Genomic DNA, 18,709 nt, shown 5'->3' with positions numbered 1-18,709 from the left:
CCGCCGCCGCCGCCGCCGCCGCTTCAGTTTGAGGCCGAGGCCGAGGCCGAGGCCCAGGCCCAGGCCCAGCTCCCGGGCCCGGGCGGCGGCTCCAGGTGAGAGCAGGGGCCGGCGGCAGAGGCACCAACTCCCGGGGACAGCGGCGGCCCCGGGCGGGTGGGGAAAGCGGGGGCCCCTCAGCGGGGGAGAGAGTGAAGCTGGGGAGGGGGGGAGGGGGTGTGTCTCTGGGGGTGGGGGGGTGAGGGGTGAGGGGTGGGGGCTCCCAGGGAGGGGGAGGGGGAGGTGGGGTGGGGTGGGATGGGGTGTGTGTCTGGGGGTGGGGGTCCCAGGGGGGTGGGGGTGAGGGGTGAGGGGTGGGGGGTCCCAGGGAGGTGAGGTGGGGGTGAGGGGTGGGGGCTCCCAGGGAGGGGGAGGGGGAGGTGGGGTGGGGTGGGATGGGGTGTGTCTCTGGGGGTGGGGGTCCCAGGGGGGTGGGGGTGGGGGTGGGGGTGAGGGGTGGGGGGTCCCAGGGAGGTGAGGTGGGGGCGAGGGGTGGGGTGTGTCACATGGAGGTGGGGTAGGAGCTTCCAGGGAGGTGGGGTGGGCTGGGGTGTCCCCCAGGGAGGGGAGGTGAGGTGTCCCTGGTGGGATGTGCCCCAGGGAGGTGGGTGGGGGCTAGGGTGTGTCCCAGGGAGGTGGGTGGGGGCTAGGGTGTGTCCCAGGGAGGTGGGTGGGGGCTAGGGTGTGTCCCAGGGAGGTGGGGTGGGGTGGGGTGGGGGCTGGGTTGGGGTGTGTCCCATGGAGGTGGGGTAGGGGCTCCCAGGGAGGTGGGGTGGGGTGGGGCCTGGGGTGGGGTGTGTCCCAGGGAGGTGAGGTGGGGGTGGGGTGGGGTGGGGTGGGGGGGGTGTGGTGCTGCAGGGATGGAATGGGTCTCGGGTTTAGAGGGGCCTAGGAGGGTGTTAGATGGAGGGTGGGGCCTCTGGTTTGGTGGGGCACTAGGAAGGTTTGGGTTGACCCAGGGAATGGTGGAGGGGGTGTTAGAAGGAGGACTGTGGGTGTTTCCCAGAGGGGTTGGGGAGGTGTCCCGGGGGATTAGAGGGCGATCTCGGGTTTCAGAGGTTTGGAGAGGGAGGACTGGGTATTTCGCTTATAGTTGGACAATGAGGGCGTAGGAAAGAATGTGGGAGAAATGACACAGCTTGGAGTCAATGTAGAAATGTTAGTTATATGATATGAGCATCAGGGGTGTATCATAGGGAGTTGTGGGGGGGGCGGGGTGGGTCTGTGGTGCTGATGATTTACAGGATCTCTGCTTTGATTACTCCCGTAGATCAGTAACCCTGCTCTTAACCGCTCTTTATGTAACTGAAATCTTTGGGGGCAAGTTTATTGACATTGAGTTAAAATCAGCGACAATGACGCAGTCCTTTTTGCAACTGCCCAAACTCCAGATTCACCTGCTGTTTTATTTCAATTCTCTTTTCCAGATAAGATGAGTCACTGGTGATTGAGAGCCAAATGGCCTCAAAAACAACTGATACCATAACATGGTACCAAAGAAAGGTATGTACCCAATACCCTGGGGCAAATGGAGCTGTAGCCAAGAATTCAAAGAACAGCATAGTATTTACATCAGGGAAACCGGCCATTTGGCCCAACTGATCTAGGCTGGTGTTTATGTTCTACACGAGCCTCCTCTCAGATCTACCTATCTGTGGCAGCGAGTTCCACATTCTCACCGTTCTCTGGTAAAGAAGTTTCTGCTGATTTCCCTAATGAATTTACGAGTGAGGGTCCTGGGTTTCTGAAACCTCTTCTTTATAAGTCTAGCCTTTTATCATTTTAAAGACCTCCATTAGGTCACCCCCTCAGCCTTCACTTTTTCTGGAAAAAAGAGGCCCAGTCTGTTTAGTCTCTCCTTATAGCTATAATCTGTGACTCTAATTCGGTGTAAAAATATTATTTAGTGTTCTCTGTGCTATGGTTTTGTTCTTTTAATTGATTAGTTTGAAATAACAGAGACTAACAATGCCACATGTGGTGTTGATCAAACAAACTGAGCAGGAATTTACTCTGTGATTCTACATCAGTGAATGTGATTATAAGGTTTTCTTCCGTTTTCAATTCGCTGCTCACACTTGTATGTGCGTGCACATACTTGCACAGGCTCTCACACTCGCCTCACTCCCTCGTGCACGAACACACGCACGTACCCTGTCAGTCACGCGCACACTCTGACTCACTCATATTCCTTTACACTCTGTTTCTCGGAGGTAAGGTATGTAAGTTATGGCAATAGATTCACGATCCTAATGTAATGTTGCCACAACAAACAGAACTAGGAGACGTTTTCCATCGTTCTTTCCTCAAGTAACTTATCTGATTGGAATTATTCTGTTTCAGATTGGAGCATATGATCAACAGATCTGGGAAAAGTCCATCGAGCAAACCGAGATTAAGGTGGGTTTTGCGAATGGAATAACACAGCTAAAATGCTCCATGCCCCTCACTCTTCCTCTGAGAACCTGTTTCTGTGGAGTCTGGGTCAGGGCACACAGTAGCTTTTGGCTGTGACAGTGTGGTTCAGGTGTTGGGCCATTAACTCATTGGACAGTGTGAGATTCAAAGTGGTGGTTGTTAACCTGGTAGTATTGCTACATATTGATTGTGCTGTTTTTCGCTAAGGATCACGTGGATTTGTTTTTGCCAAGCTGGAGGCTGAAAGGGATCCATGATAGTTCCTGGTTCTGGAGACTGTTTTTAAATAAAGTGTTTAATTTTTCTTTAAATTCAAAATCTTTTCTCACCATTATAGTTTACTTAAGAATGTATTACTCGCAATTATTGGTCAGTGTGCGTGTTAAAAGGGCATCAGTTAATCTGTGTGTACATCGAGTACAGACAGGTCAGTGTCAACAGACAGGTCAATGAGTGCCATTTGTATGACACATGGGTACAGAGCATGTTTACACACCCCACCTTTCTCACCAAGCTAATCTAAGTCCTGTAAATACTTAACTTCAGGGACTGCGAAGCAAACCAAAGAAGACAGGCCGAATAAAGTCTGACCTAATAGATGTCGACCTTGTAAGAGGTGAGAGCGGTGAGGGAGTTTTCACCATTTATTAATCACATTTTGTCTTTTTAACCTAGCTCAGTAGTGCAGCAAATAGCAACATTATCCCTTCATACAGAGTATTTTATACATAGCACTATGCTTGGGAGCATTAGGAGCAGCAGCAGCTCATTCAGCCCCACGGGCCTGTTCCACCACTCAGACTGTGGCTGATCTGTATCTGAACACCCTCTGGGTAAAGAAGTTTCTCCTGAATTCCCCACTGTATTTAGTAGTGATTGTCCTGTATTGATGACCCACTAAGTGCTGGACTTCAACCATAAATGCAAACACCTTTTGTAATTTTAACGATCTCTGATCAGGTCACCTCTCATCCTTCTCTTTTGCTAAAAAAAAAGAGCTCCAGCCTGTTTAGTCTTTCCTCTCGTTCTAACCTGAGATGGTAGCTTAGTGCTGACATCACTGGACTAATAACCCAGATGCCCAGGCAAATCCTGTGGGGCCACGGGTTCAAATCCCACCACAGCAGCTAGTGGAATTTTAAATTCATTTTTTTTTTAAAAAGTCTGGAATTGAAAGCTAGGCTCAATAATGATGACCATGAAACTATCATTGATTGTTGTATAAACCCTAATGTCCTTGAGGGAAGGAAATCTGCTGTCCTTCCCTGGTCTGGCCTACATGTGACCCCAGACCCACAGCAGTATGGTTGTCTCTTAACTGCCCCCTGAACTGGCCGAGCAAGCCATTCAGTTCAAGGGAATTAGGGATGGGCAACAAATGCTGGCCTTGCCAGCAACACCCACATCCCATGAAATAATAAAATTAACCTCTCAGTTTTGTTACCGTTCTTATAAAGATGTTCTACACCTTATCCGTTTCCTGTATTTCATTTTTAACCGTTTCACTTCATTATCCAGGATCGACATTTGTCAAAGCGAAACCTGAAAGTCCGTGGACGTCTTTAACTCGGAAGGGAATAGTGCGAGTGTTGTTCTTTCCGTTTTTCTATCAGTGGTGGATCCAGGTAACCTCGTTGGGTACCTTCACATGGCTACTGCTCCTCTACCTCTTGGAAGGTGCTTTGCAAAAACATTCGAGAACATTTACCAGTCCATCGTAACATCATTTGCACCCTTTGTAACTGTTCTGTCTAAAACGATACTGATTCTGTCGCCTATTTTTGTGTTTTCAGTGGTGACGGTTGGTCTGTATTTGCTGATGCCAGTTTTGTACATCAGTGAACTTATTAGTCCCATAGTTCTGATGCTGCTGCTGGGGACAGTTCACTGCCAGATAGTCTCAACCCAGCGACATTCTGCTTCACCCTCAAATGGAGGCAGATGCAGGAGGTGAGTCTTGTGATGGTAAAGACCCAGTGACACAAAATTAGCATACATAAACCCTTCTGTGATTCTCAAATTGAATGTAAAAAAATTTTGAATCAGCACCCATTTCAGGTCAATTTTCTCTCCATTTTAAATACCTGTCAGCATCAATGGACGGTAAGGCCATGGAGAGATTTGAAAATTGAAGTAAGGATGTGAAATTTAAATTCAAGGCATTGCAAGATTGGGGGATAGGCTGACCAGCAAGCACAGAAATGGATGGGATTTTGGTTTGACCAGGAGACAATGTCGGCCACAACTCTCCTCTGAAGACTAAGGTGCCCAAGCTCCTTCTAACTTAATCATTTGACATCAGGTTGGCTTCGTGGCTCCATGCTCCACTGTATCTGGGGCCTGAATGTGCCTCTTGTATCTGGGGATGAGAATTGGACAAAGTGCTCGAGCTGCAGTTTGAGCATAAAGTTGACAAACGCATCCATCAATGATGCAATGCAGCATTCGATTCATGGTCTCTGTTGAAGCCTCACAGTGATTAGACATGTCCTGGAGTGCAGGGTTAGTAATGATGAACATTGATAGTCTTTGATCTGTGTACCCTTGAGCTACAAGTTAGTAACAGTGAGCATCCCCACATTACAGAAATCCCTTCTAAATTTAGGGATTGCTGTTCCTCCATTTTTTTTCCCTAAAGCTTACATGTTTAATTGCCTGTTTTCCTTCTTCCTTAGGGCAACACAGACAAGAAACCTGTCGAGGAAAGTTGGACGATGCACTATAGGCCCTGGACCTAACTCCGGGAGAGTAAGTCTTCTCTCTGTCTGTGTAAAGATTTGATGCGCAAATCACAAAGACAATTAGGGACAGCAGGAGGCCATTCAGCCCCTCAAGCCTATTCTGCTGTTCAGTTAGATCATGGTGTTGTGTACCTCAACCCCATTTATCCTTACCCTTACCTGTAGATTGACTGATCTGTGGTTTGGTTAATGGCACGTGAATTAACCAGACTAGCTATTTGTACAGAATTAACTAGTAGATTAGCTAATGGTCTGTGAATTATCAGGTAAGTTGATTACTGGTAAAAACAAAAAAACTGCGGACGCTGGAAATCCAAAACAAAATTAGAATTACCTGGAAAAACTCAGCAGGTCTCTGTTCGGTCGAAGGGTCATGAGGACTCGAAACGTCAACTCTTTTCTTGATTACTGGTACTTGGATTAACGAGTAGATTGGTTGATGGTACAGAATTATCCAGCAGTTTGGTTAATAATGCATGGATTCATCGGCACTGCCTTCTCACTCATAGCAATGGGTTTAATAAAAAAAACACAATTATAATTCTAGGGAGAGGCTCATTTCATTGCCCTGGCTTGTTTGCCTGTTTCTGAACTTACTGAAGTTTGTGTTGGGCTGGAACTGGTTCTGAAAAGCTGTGCGGTGTTTTCAGGGTTCTGCAAATCGGTGTTCGGATGAGAATTCGAGCGAGGACACAGAGAGCCAGTCGCGATGGTTGTCACTTCAGCAAAGCGGGGAAATGACTTTGAACGACTGCACCTTACGGCTTAGAAGACGAACACAGGCCAAAACCCTGGGAGCAGCAGAGGTGACTCAGAGGATTATTCTCTCTCAATTAACTGCTGTCTGTGTTTTCATTTCTGTCATAACATTTCTACTCAAATCAGACCTCTTAAATCACACACTGTGGAGTAACCTTTAATTCTCTCAAATGAGAACTGGTTGGGATGGGCATCACCCAAAAAGCACTGCAGGGACTTTGAGGTTAGAGTGATCTCCTGCATTAGTTTCAATAGCCTAATTGGGCCAGAGAGGAATTTTCCAGGTTATTTCCTCAAATTGGCTTGAGTTTTTGAACTAGTTTTCTGCCTGACCCAGGAGATTATGGATTTGGGTGGTCTGTAGAGTGGATATGTTGTGGTGCCTGAGGTACCACAGGTGTGCGGGGCAGGTTGTTGCCCAGAGGGCCTTTACCTGCCTGTCACTGTCTGTATGTCAGAAATGTGACTGAATTGGGTACAATCCATGCACTGAAATGTAAACTGAGTCCTGCCTTTCTCACTACAATCTCTTTCCCATGGAATTACAGGGCGGAGAAATAATTCCGAGATGGGAGATTCCAAAACGAGACTCTGACAGTTTACTGGACTCTGAAATTGAATCTACTGCCCCAATCCAGGTATGAACAGCCACACTGGGTTTATCAAAGAGCTTTACAGAGTCTTGAGGCTGGGGAACTTGACATTGAATCTCCGTCACTTGTGGCTGTTTGCCCCTCTCAGCCTGGTCATTGAAAGGGATGAACTTCCAACTGAGGGGATCCTGGACAGAGAGTGTTATATGAGATTTATAGGCAGAATACGTGAGAGTGACTGCCTTTGACATCAAGGCAGTATTTGATGGAACCCTAGCAAAACTGGAGTCAATGGCAATCAGGGGGAAAACTCTCCATTGGCTGGAGTCATATCTAGCACAAAGGAAGATGGTTATGGTTATTGGAGATCAATCATCTCAGCTCCAGGACATCACTGCAGGAGTTCCTCAGTGTAGCGTCCTAGGCCCAAATATCTTCAACTGCTTCATCAATGACCTTCCTCCCATCATAAGGTCCAAATGTAGCAAGACCTGGACAATATCCAGGCTTGGGCTGACAAATGGTTAGTAACATTCACACCAAACAAATGTCAGGCAATGACCATCTCCAACAAAAGAGGATCTACCCATCTCCCCTTGATATTCAATGGCATTACCATCACTGAATCCCCCACTATCAACATCCTGGGTGTTACCATTGACCAGAAACTGAACTGGACCAGCCATATAAATACTTTGGCTACAAGAGCAATTCAGAGGCTAGGAATCCTGCAGCGAGGAACTCACCTCCTGAATCCCCAAAGCCTGTCCACCAGCTACAAGGTACAAGTCAGGAGTGTGATGCAATGCATTCCACTTGCCTGGATTGGCGCAGCTCCCACAACACTCAAGAAGCTCAACATCATCCAGGACAAAGCAACCCGCTTGATTGGCACCCCTTTCACAAATATTGTGAAGGTGGTGGTCTAGTGGTATTGTCACTGGACTAGCACTCCAGATACCCAGGGACCTGGGTTCGAACCCCACCACAGAAGATGGTGAAATTTTAATTCAGTAAAAAATCTGGGATTAAAAGCTTAATGATGACTATGAAACCATTGTCAGTTGTCATGAAAACCCATCTGGTTGTCCTTTAGGGAAGGAAATCTGCCATCCTTACCTGGTGTGATTCCAGACCCACAATGTGGTTGACTCTTAAATGCCCTCTGAAATGGCCTAGCAAACCACTCCCTTCTCAAGGGCAATTAGGGATGGGCAATAAAAGCTGGCCCAGCCAACGAAGACCACATCCCATGAACAAAAACAAAATTCACTCCCTCCACAGTGACGCACATAGCAGCAGTGTGTACCATCTACAAGATGCACTGCAGGAACTCATCAGGCCTCCTTAGACAGCACTTTCCAAACCCACAACTGCTACCATCTAGAAGGACAAGGGCGGCAGACAAAAATAGGAACGCCACCACCTGGAAGTTCCCATCCAAGCCACTCACCATTCTTCACTTCAAAATCCTGGAACTCCCTCCCTAAGAGCACTGTGGGTGTACCTACACCACAGCAACTGCAGCAGTTCAAGAAGGCAGCTCACCTCCACCTTATGGAGGGTAATTAGAAGTGGGCAATAAATGCTGGCTTAGCCAGCGACACCCTCATCCCATGCATGAGTTAATTAAAAAACTTCTATTATTTTCGTAGACGTGGTCTGTCTCAATCTGACATTTCATACTTAGAAAAAGTCAGACGTGCATTTAGGTAGTGCCTTTTACAATCTCAGGACATCGAATCACAGAATTGTTCCGGCGCAGAAGGTGGCCATTCAGCCCATTGTGTCTGCACCAGCTCTCTAAATGAGCATTATGACTTAGTGCCATGCTCCTGCCTTTTCCCTGTACCCCTGCACATTGTTTGTTTCTATTTAACTAATCATCGAGTGCTTTACTGCCAATGAAGTACTTTTGAAGTGTTGTTACTGTGTTAAGATAGGAAATGCAGCAGCTAATCTGCACACAGCAAAGTTCCTTCAAATAGTGATGTAGTAATGACCAGATAATCTATTTTTGTGACGTTGACTGAGGAATGAATATTAGTCAGAACATGGGTGAAATTCCCTTGCTCATCCCTGAAAATATGCCAAGGGATCTTTTATGTCCACCTGAGAGGATAGACGGGACCTCAGTTTAATGTTTCACCTGAAAGACGGCACATCTGACAGTGCAGCTCTCCTTCAATACTGCACTGTAGTGTTGGCCTGGATTATCTTCTCTAGTCTCTGGAAAGAAATTTAAACCCACAACCTTCTGACTAGTTTGAATGTGTTATCCACTGAGCCATACCTGTCGTCTTTGTCTGCAGTACTTTCCAGTATTGTTATCCTGCTCCTCCCTTGCCCTAACTCATGTTCAGTATATAGGACAGTCCAGCCAAGATGAGGGGCCCAATGCTATATACTGCTGTGCACTTCAGTTAACCTGCCAGTGGGAGGCAGCATTGAGAGTGAGACATTTTCAATGTTGAGCTGCAGAAGTAATTTGGAGGATTATTCTGTCTCACTCACTACCGCCTGTAATTACATTTCTGTAGTAACATTTCTGCTCAAATCAGACCCCTCAAATCACACACTGTAAAGTAACGTTTAATTCTCTCAAACGAGAACTGGTTGGAGTGGACATTATCAACAGCCGACAAAAGTTGATAAATCCCATAGACATTATTGAAAGAAGAGCAGGGTTTCTCTAAGGCTCCTGGCTGTTTTGTTAATTCCTGAATCCACGCTGCCAAAGACATGTTCAACTGCTCATCATTTCAGCTGTTTGTGGGATCTTGCTTTGTAAAAATTGGCTACTGCATTGGCCCATATACAAGTAATAAATGTAGATCTTCATAACAAAGTGATCTGGATAAAGTTAAGGGGAACTCTGGCAGTCACTAGTCCTGCTTCTGGTTATTGTGTTATTGTGTTGACAGGTTCTTGTGGAGTGAGTGTGAACAGTGGGCTCATCTTCACAGCTGCTGACAACCTCTTCTTTTATTAAATAATTTTTCTTCCATTTCTTTCAGGATGGTTCAAAGTCCTACGTGAACTTAAGCTCCTTGAGTTGCAGTACCCCCCAGCAGGATTTGGATAGCAGCCAGCACGGCTCGGAGACCGAGGACATGCTGTGGGATGACCTCCTGAATGGCCCGCGGTGCCATTCCTCCTACACCAGTGAGAGTGAGTGTGAGGGTGTACAGAGAGTGACTCTGCCCAAGAAAGCATCTATGGAAGAGCCATACCAACAGGTGGGTCTTACTGATCGGTGACCGTCCCATAACTCTTTCAACAACTTGTATTTATACTGCACCCTTAACGTAGTAAAACGTCCGAAGACGGTTCATGGAGCATTGTCAATCAAAGAGCATAAGCCAGAAGGGTAAATTCATCCATGGGATGTGGGTGTCGCTGGCAAGGGCAACATTTATTGCCCACCCCATGCTGATCCTGAGAAGGTGATGGTTAGTCGCTGCTTTGAACACAACTGAGTGACGTGCTAGGATATTTCAGAAGGCAGTTAAGGGTCGAGTCGCATGTAGGCCAGACCTGGTAAGAAGGCAGATTTCCTTTCCGACCTGACACTAGTGAACCAAATGGGCTTTTGGAACAATCTTGACAGTTTCATTGCTCACCCATTACTGAGACTAGCCTTTTATTCTAGATTTAATTAGCTGAATTTTAACTCCCCAGCTACTTTTGAGCTCATGTTGTGGGATCATTCATCCGGGCCTCTGGAATACTTCAACAAAAGCAAAACACTGCTGATGCTGAAATCTGAAGTAAAAACAGAAAATGCTGGAGATAATCGGCAGATTAGGAAAGGTCACTGACGTGAAATGTTAACTCTGTTTCTCTGTCTACAGATACAACAAGACCTGCTGAGTATTTGCAGCAATTTTTATTTTTAATCTCTCTGTTTACTTATCCATTAACATGACTACTACCTTACCATACCCTGATTTTATGATTCTACGATCCCTGCATCCGATTGGTTTACAGTCAATGTAATCTTGAAAATACCAGTTTCTCCATACACTCTAAGCCTTGCTGAAACTGGTCTGATGCAGCACCCAGTGCCAGGAGAGCATCTGGGATGTCCTAAACTTGGAGCTTACACTGACCAGAGCGAGTCTCAAGGTGTTGGACGCTTGCATCCACACTTCCAAAGTGAGAGGCAGCTTGACAACTGTTTATACAAGATGCTGTAATAAATTCTCCTGAGTGCTCATTCACACCTAGCTGGTAAGTGAATGAGTAACCCATCAGTAAAAGGCACATCGATGCAGGGTCACCTTATTATTGTGCCATGCTATCTCCGCTAAACATTGTTTTTCTTCCAAATTGTTTTCTGCTTTCAACATCTGTTAACATCTGGCTCCTGGTCAGGCAATGCCTCAGATTTTAAAATTCTCATCCTAGTGTTCAAACTCTTCCATGGCCTCGCCCTTCCCACACCTCTGTAACTCACTCCAGCCCTACAGAACTCCGAGATCACTGCACTCCGCCTTTAAAAAATAATCTCGCTTGATTTCAATGACATGGATTGGAACTAAATTTATTTTATTTTAATTCCAGAACCATTTGCACTGGCTGTATAGCACCAGCCCGAGCTCGCAGCGAGTCAGCGCCATAATCTGGGAAGGAAACGACTGTAAAAAGTTCGACATGTCCGTCCTGGAGATTAGCGGAATGATCATGAAGCGGGTGCGTTTCCAGATGTGAGCCAAAATCGGAGCAGGGCAGTGATAAGAGCTTGAAAGTCGCTTGGAGTCTAATTTCTGTTAGTGACAGAGATGGAATAGTTACTTGTGGGGAGGGGCTCGGGGGAGGGTAAAAGGGAAAAGGTGTGGGGGAGGGTACAGGGGGCAGGGCTTATGGAGGGGAATCAGAAGCGGGGGAAAGAGATGGGTTGTGGCTGGTGAGGTGTAAGGGATGGTGGACCCAGGGGAGGTGATTTCATGTAAATTTCCCACGTTATCTTTTCTATTCAGGGCTTCCCAACCTCTGTGGGGCCCTCTTCCTCACTCACTTCTCTCCTGATTGCTCAACAGGCCAGTACCTTTGAGCAGGATAATGGTTACCGGATCCTGGGATACTTGGTGACTGCCGTCCTCACCCTGCTACCCTTCGCATTCCGCCTCTTCCAGCAAAAGGACGTGGAGCAGCTGGCCTCGTACTCCATCACGGAGCTGCTGGCTGTTGCCTGTGGTGCAAAACCTGATGGGTTGCTCATCGCCCTGGTGCTCATTAATGTTTTGGAACGGTTCTGTCTGATGTGGATGGTTTTCTTCATTCTGTGTGTGGCAGAGAAAACGTACAAACAGGTGAGTGACAGCAGAGCCTCACTCTTGACTTTTTTTTTCCATGGGATGTGGGTGTCACTGGCTAGGCTGGCATTTATTGCCCATCCCTAATTGCCCTTAAGAAAGTGGTGGTGAGCTGCCGCCTTGAAACACTGTCGCCCATGTGGCCTAGGCACACCCACAGTGCTGCCAGGGAGAGAGTTCCAGGATTTTAACCCAGCAACAATGAAGGAGCGGTGATATGGTTCTGAGACAGGACGGTGAGTGACTTGGAGGGGAATTTCCAGGTGCTGGTGTTCCCATGTGTCTGTTGCCCTTGTCCTTCTAGATGGTAGTGGTTGTGGGTTTGGAAGGTGCCGTCAAAGGAGCCTTGGTGAATTCCAGCAGTGCATCTTGTAGATGGTACACGCTGCGCATCGATGGTGGGGGGAGTGAATGTTTGTGGATGGGGTGCCAATCAAGCAGCCTCCTTTGTCCTAGATGGTATTGAGCTTCTTGAGTGTTGTTGGAGCTGCATACATCCAGGCAAGTAGAGAGTATTCCATCATACTCCTGACTTGTGCCTTGGTGGTAGATGGTGGGCATGCTTTGGGGATTCAGGAGGTGAGTTACTCTCCGGAATCCCCAGTCTCTGACCTGCTTTTGTAGCCACAGGATTTATATGGCTGGTCCAGTTCAATGGTAATGCCCAGGATATTGATGGTGGGGGATTCAGCAATGGTAATGCCATTGAATGTCAAAGGGAGATGGTTAAATTCCTCTCCTTTTGGTATGCCTTCTCTGAAAGAAGGGTAAAGCCTCAATCTGTTCATTGATGTCTACACAGCGATTCCTGTTTGCCAAGCTCTTCAGTCATCTGACATCAGCCAGGAAGGCTCGTAAGTCTGAGATTCCTCATTTTAGGCTGAAGAAGGTGCAGAATATTAAGATGTGGCTGTCACTGCGTTCTTACCTGAAGGTAAGTATGGGAATCATAGAATGTTACAGCATGCAAAGTCAGTTAAATAAGGAAAAGCTGTTTTTAGTGGCAGGAGGGTCAGCAACCAGTGTACATTAATTTAAGGAGATTGGCAAAAGAATCAGAGATGACATGAAGTAACTTTTTCTACAGAATGATCTGGGATGCACTGCCTGAAAGGATGTTGGAAGCAGATTCAATAAAACTCTCAAAAGATAAATATTTGAAGGGAATAAATTTGCAGCAATATGGGGCAAGAGCAGAGAAGTAGAATTCATTGAATGGCTCTACGAAAGGGATGGCATTGGCATGTTGGGCTGAATGGCCTCCAGTGCTGTATCATTCTGTGAGGAGGCCATTTGGCCCATTGTGTCTGTGCTACACCTGTCATTCCCTTAGTGTAATGTGAGTGTATCTGTATCACCACAGGAGTCTGCATTTAAGATTTTTTTAATTTCTTGGGTTGCGAACAATTGGCAAGTCTCAACATTCACCACCCATCCCTAGTTACCCCTCAAGAAAGTGGTAATGGTGGTGAGCCATCTCTTTGAACTGCCACAGTGCAGTTAGTGGACAGCGCATGGTGAGAAGGGTAGGAGGTGAGGACCAGGTCAAATCCCTGGGTGAGACTGAGCTTCAGAAGGTGAGAAGGTGCAGCAGATTCATCAGTCAAAGGTTGTGGGCGGGGAAGAGACTGAGGGAAATTTCCCAGTAGCTGAATGCCTGTGAGGGGAGGGCCTGAGCCAGAGGGGGCCGGCCCGTCCGCCGTCAACTCTGGATTAGAGCAAGACTTGGGACTGCTCCCCGTTGCATGGTTCTTAATGACCTGGGACTCAACCTGGAACCGAATGGCCCAGAAAGACCCACAGCAGCCAAAGGGCACAATCCACTTGGCCATAAACACACACACATGGGTTGTTGATCAATGGACTTAGTCTTGATAATCAATCACCAAATCCTTTCTAATGGGCAAGTTTGTTGCATTAGTTATTGATCAGATATGTATGGAACATTGCCAGTTGCCTTTAGCATTGACTGAGTCACCTACACCAGCGTGGAATGGCAGGTTAATTGAAGCTACCTGAGTTAATGGATAATAGATGAGAGAGCAGATTATGTGAGCTTCATTTCAGTGTTTGGCAAGATGAATGGACTTTTAAGGTTCTTGATGATCTAATCCCCCCTCACATTACATCTACCCTACTGACAATGCAAGCTCTTGTGTTGTTAAAGGGGAGCTAACAGGCCAGGTATGGGATATGAGAGGAGAGATGGTATGGATCTTTCAGAGAGGGAGAATGAGGACAAGTGGGAGGAGAGCAATGTTCCCTTTAAGCTGTACATGTGTAAAGCTGCAGAGCAATCAAATGTATCACGCATTGAAGTAAATGGGCTGCTCACAACTCACTACACTTAGTGTAAGTGACCCATTCACAAAAACGTAATGCGCGGAAGGGTTTGAAGCCTGCCCAATACAAAGAAATTTGAGGAAACGTTAGTGTTCACAATCGTCTGCTACCTTTATTTTTCTAGGTAGCAAGGTTGTGGGTTTGGAAGGTGCTGTTGAAGGAGCCTTGGTGAGTTGCTGCAGTGTCTCTTGTAGGTGGTACACACTGCTGCCACTGTACATCAGTGGTGGATGGGGTGCTAATCAAACAGCTGCTTTGCCCTGGATGGAGCGGATCTGTTCAGAGCACAATTTAAACAGACATCCTGCAACAAAGTGTTGATATTCACTGAGCCTTTGAGGAATTGTTTCCTGTTTATTCTTGTTCCCTTAGACTTGCCCTGTGGTCCAGCAGACTGTGAGAGAACAAGATTAAACTACTTCAACTGAAGCATCAGTCCCCCATCAAGATTCCAACATTTCTGGGTTTAAAAATACCTCAAATCTTGTCTTTAGTGAGAAAATCTAATCCTAAGAAATACTTAGGTAGTGATTGCATAAGCCTTAACCTGCATCATTGCTTTCAAACTGAAATGAAAAACCAATTAATTGACTAACATCTCTCTCTCTCTTTCATCTCTTTCTGCCCCTCACTGTTTTGCTCACTCTGCCTCTACCTCTCTTGTCTATGGGACTCTGCTTCACTTGCTCTCTTCACTCTCTCTTTCTCACTATCACAGAGGCGGGGCCCACAGCGCTCAGTTGACGTCATTGTTTCATCGGCGTTCTTACTCACTCTGTCCATCGCTTTTGTCTGCTGTGCTCAGGTAAGACTCAGAACCTGTTTCAGTTTATTGAGGAAAGGGCAAGTTGGTGATATCCAGTTGTCTCCTGTCAGGGAATTTCTGATGTTACTTGAACCCCTTAGTTATGTCCTTGTAACCCCATGTGTTATTCCCATTCCTCCCATGCTGACAGCCATATTACCGCGAACATCACCTTAACAATAATTAGAGCTGAGTGTATCGAAAGAAAGAACTTGTGTTTATAGAGTGCCCGAAGCTTGTGGGCTCACATTTCGCTCGAGACTTAAGAGCACAATCCAGGCTGACACTCCAGTGCAGTACTGAGGGAGTGCTGCACTGTCAGAAGGTGCTGGGTTTCAGATGAGATGTTAAAATGAAATCCCACAGCCACTATTCCTACTAGAGCAGGGGAGTTATTCACTGTGTCCTACCCAATATTTATTCCTCAAACAACATAAAACAATGGTCAGGTCATTACCACATTATTGTATGTGGGAGCTTGCTGTGCACAAATTGGCTGCCGCATTTCTTACATTACAACAGTGACTACAGTCCAAAAGTACTTCATTGGCTGTGAAGTCCTTTGGGACATCTTGAAGTCTTGCAAGGTGCTAAGAAATGCACTTCTGTTTAGTGGAGGGTGGAGGTAATGATTACTCCAGGAGGCTGGGTTCTGTGATGAGTGAAGATGGGTGTGACTTTATATATTAGTTATCGCAGAGCCCTTTTCACAACACGTGAGCAACTCTTTTCTGAATCCCCAGATTCTTCACGGCCACATGAGCTTTTTGGATTCTCTGTATAACTGGGAGCTATTGATCTGGGGAGCAGCTTTGGCGGTTTTCCTGCTGAGGTTGGTCACACTGGGATCAGAGGTCAGCAGGAAATACAATAATGTTTCCATATTGCTCACAGAACAGGTAGGTGCCAAATGTTTAATCAGTAGAGCAAGTTAATTGGGATGCTATTGGGTAGATGGGATCCTTGTTAGATCTTGATAAATGGTATATCTGTGTAAGCTCTACCTCAATACTGCTCTTAATGAGACCGAGTAACATGCGCTGTGGATAAAGGGGAGCCTGTAGAAGTGCTATACTTGGATTTCCAGAAGGCATTTGATAAGGTGCCACCAAAGATTGCTGCGGAAAATAAAAGCTCATGGTGCAGGGGGCTGACATTATCAGCGTGGATAGAAGATTGGCTGGCAGAAAGCAGAGCATGCATAAATGGGTCTTTTTCTGACTGGCAGGATCTGATTGGCCCGCTGGGGCCTCAACATTTTACAATTTACATCAATGACTTAGATGAGGGGAGCGAAGACATGGTAGCTACATTTGCAGATGACACAAAGTATGTAGTGAAGAGGACAAAGGAGGTTGCAGATGGATATAGATAGGTTGTGAGCGGGCAAAGATCTGACAGATGGAGTATAATGTACTTCCTACATTAAAACAGTGAGCGCAGTCCAAAAGTACTTCATTGGCTGTGAAGTCATGAAAGGTGCTAAGAAATGCACTTCTGTTTAGTGAAAGCTGGAGGTAATGATTACTCCAGGAAGCTGGGTTCTGTGATGAGTGAAGATGGATGAAGTTGTTCACTTTGGCAGGAAGAATCAAAAAGCGGAGTATTATGTAAACGGAGAACAGCTGCAGAATTCCAAGGTGCAGAGGGACCTTGGGTGTTCTAGTGCGAGAGTTAGTATGCAGGTACAGCAAGCAATTAAGGCAGCTAATGGAATGCTATCCTTTATTACAAGAGGGACTGAACATCAAAGTAATGATGTTATGCTTCATTTATACAGGGCATTGGTGAGACCACATCTGGAATTCTGTGCGCAGTTTTGGTCTCCTTATTTAAGGAAGGATGTAAATGCATTGGAGGCGGTTCAGAGGTTTACTAGATTGATACCTGGAATGAGCAAGTTGTCTTATGAGGAAAGGTTAGGGGGTGCCCTTTTAATGCAGAGATGAGAAGTTTTTTATTCAGGAATTGTTTTTATCCTTGGGACAAATTTGCAGAAAATATTGGGAAACGGAGAACAAAGTCTGTTATGCTTCGGGTGGGGGTTTTTTTTGGCAGTCCATGTTGAAACCTTATTAGTGCTTTTTTCGCTAATAGATCAACTTGTATCTTAAGATGGAGACAAAACCCAACAAGAAGGAACAGCTCTCTATTGTTAATAATGTACTAAAACTCGCCACAAAGTTGCTGAAGGTGAGAAACTCTCCCACTGTTTTTCTACCTGTCCTCCATTGCTCTTTCCATTTCATCCCCCTCACTCACACCCTCCCTTATACCTCTCATCTGCAAGAACACTGCACTGCCGGAGGGGCAGTACTTGAGTAGGTGCTGCATTGTTGGAGGTGCTGTTTTGAGTGAGATAACTACCCTACTCTCACTTCCAGTCTTGTTGCCTAACAGGCCGTGTTGCCTTAGAGAGTTGCAGTCCTTTGGCATTTACTGCCTCATCTGGAGAACAGCCTCTCATATGAGGAGGAATGCATTCTCCACAAGAGGCAGCATCTACCGGAGGGGAGAGAAAACAGACCTGCCCTCTTGTAGGAGGTCTGCAAGTAATGAGCAACTGGCAATGGGAGGGGTATTATCACTGAGTCAGTGTTGTTCTTTCGCCAACAGGAGCTGGACTCTCCTTTCAGGGTGTATGGACTGACAAGGAACCCACTGTTGTACAACATTACGCGGGTCGTCATTCTGTCTGCGGTGTCTGGCGTGATCAGTGATCTGCTGGGCTTCAATCTCAGGGTGAGTTACCCCACAACATACAAAGGCAGTGTGAACTGACAGAAGAGACAATATCTATTCTGTTCTTCCCCATCTCCTGGATGTTAAATCAGGATTTCCCTATTGCCACAGGATGTTTGTCCCTACAAATCAAATTTGATTAACGTTGTACCGAATTAAAATAATCATCTATTTTCCTCTCCCTTTTCCCAGCTGTGGAAGATTAAGTGACCTGGGGATTCGAGTGAAGTTGCAGGACAATGAGACATTTGTTTGCTGAAGCATGAGAGATGGAGGAGAGAATCTATTGGTCTGGCTGGAATAAGTTTCTCCTGCCAGCTCCTTCTGATAATTTATCTCCCACTTCCTACCTGCTCCATACAATTTTTTTAGGGGAGGAGTTGAGGCAGATCAGCCATAATCTTATTGAATGGTGGAGCAGGCTCAACGTCGCAAAATGCACAGCAGGTCAGGCAGCATCTGTGGAGAGAGGTCTGTGATTAGGGTGCAGGGCAGGACCGGACCTATTTACATTTCTATCTTTCCTCAGTTCTGATGCAGGATCATTGATCTGAAATGTTAACTCTTTCTCTCCACAGATGATGCATATTTTCTGCTGTAATTGCCACCACTCTTTCCCCAACTTGTATCTCCTGTTCTAGGTAGTGGCCTGAGCTGCTTCTGCCTCACCCCCAAGCTGGAACTTGAGGCTGACAGTGTAAATATTAAGGACAAGTTGCTGCTAACTGCATGTTATTTTATTAGGAGTTGTATGAATCAGTCTTCAATTTGTTGCACACTGTAAACTGTATGTTTCTCTCTAAATATACTCCAGCAACCACCAGTTTGGTATTTTTCATTCATTAGAGTTTCCTACATACATAAATCCCCTTGGTTGAAAATAAAGGGAGGAGTTGCATTTACATAGCACTTTTCACCACCTAGGTTTTAAAAATTGATGGGAGAGATGAA

At 46.2% G+C, this 18,709-nt stretch overlaps 1 protein-coding gene across 6 annotated transcripts; it reads left to right on the top strand.

Annotated features, from left to right (window-relative positions):
* LOC121282521 (protein PHTF1-like) lies at window positions 1-18,581 on the top strand. 6 transcript variants are annotated; one of them, XM_041196239.1, is made up of 18 exons: window positions 1-95; window positions 1,467-1,542; window positions 2,383-2,439; window positions 3,004-3,073; window positions 3,976-4,134; window positions 4,251-4,407; window positions 5,133-5,205; window positions 5,849-6,004; window positions 6,506-6,595; window positions 9,568-9,789; window positions 11,117-11,245; window positions 11,593-11,865; window positions 12,671-12,802; window positions 14,930-15,016; window positions 15,760-15,915; window positions 17,114-17,209; window positions 17,633-17,758; window positions 18,400-18,581. In XM_041196239.1, exons 2-18 carry the CDS (start codon window positions 1,498-1,500, stop codon window positions 18,409-18,411), a joined length of 2,040 nt encoding a protein of 679 aa, XP_041052173.1. In that variant the 5' UTR covers window positions 1-95; window positions 1,467-1,497; the 3' UTR covers window positions 18,412-18,581. The 6 variants fall into 6 exon arrangements, with proteins under 6 accessions (XP_041052173.1, XP_041052172.1, XP_041052176.1 ...); XM_041196238.1 differs by having other exon boundaries at window positions 17,951-18,581; XM_041196242.1 differs by lacking the exon at window positions 3,976-4,134 and having other exon boundaries at window positions 17,951-18,581.
* The last annotated feature ends 128 nt before the right edge of the window (window positions 18,582-18,709 follow it).

This window comes from Carcharodon carcharias, chromosome 9 (assembly GCF_017639515.1).
Source record: "Carcharodon carcharias isolate sCarCar2 chromosome 9, sCarCar2.pri, whole genome shotgun sequence".
Classification (NCBI taxonomy): Eukaryota; Metazoa; Chordata; class Chondrichthyes; order Lamniformes; family Lamnidae; genus Carcharodon; species Carcharodon carcharias.
This window is presented reverse-complemented; position numbering and strand designations above follow the sequence as displayed.

What these genes read in the sequence shown, in the direction of transcription:
- LOC121282521 (XM_041196238.1), top strand. Translation starts at nt 1,498, where the DNA reads ATGGCCTCAAAAACAACTGATACCATAACATGGTACCAAAGAAAG. An exon ending in TAACATGGTACCAAAGAAAG is followed by an intron (nt 1,543 to 2,382) that starts GTATGTACCCAA and finishes ATTCTGTTTCAG; the next exon opens with ATTGGAGCATATGATCAACA. An exon ending in CAGAGAAAACGTACAAACAG is followed by an intron (nt 11,866 to 12,670) that starts GTGAGTGACAGC and finishes ATGTCTACACAG; the next exon opens with CGATTCCTGTTTGCCAAGCT.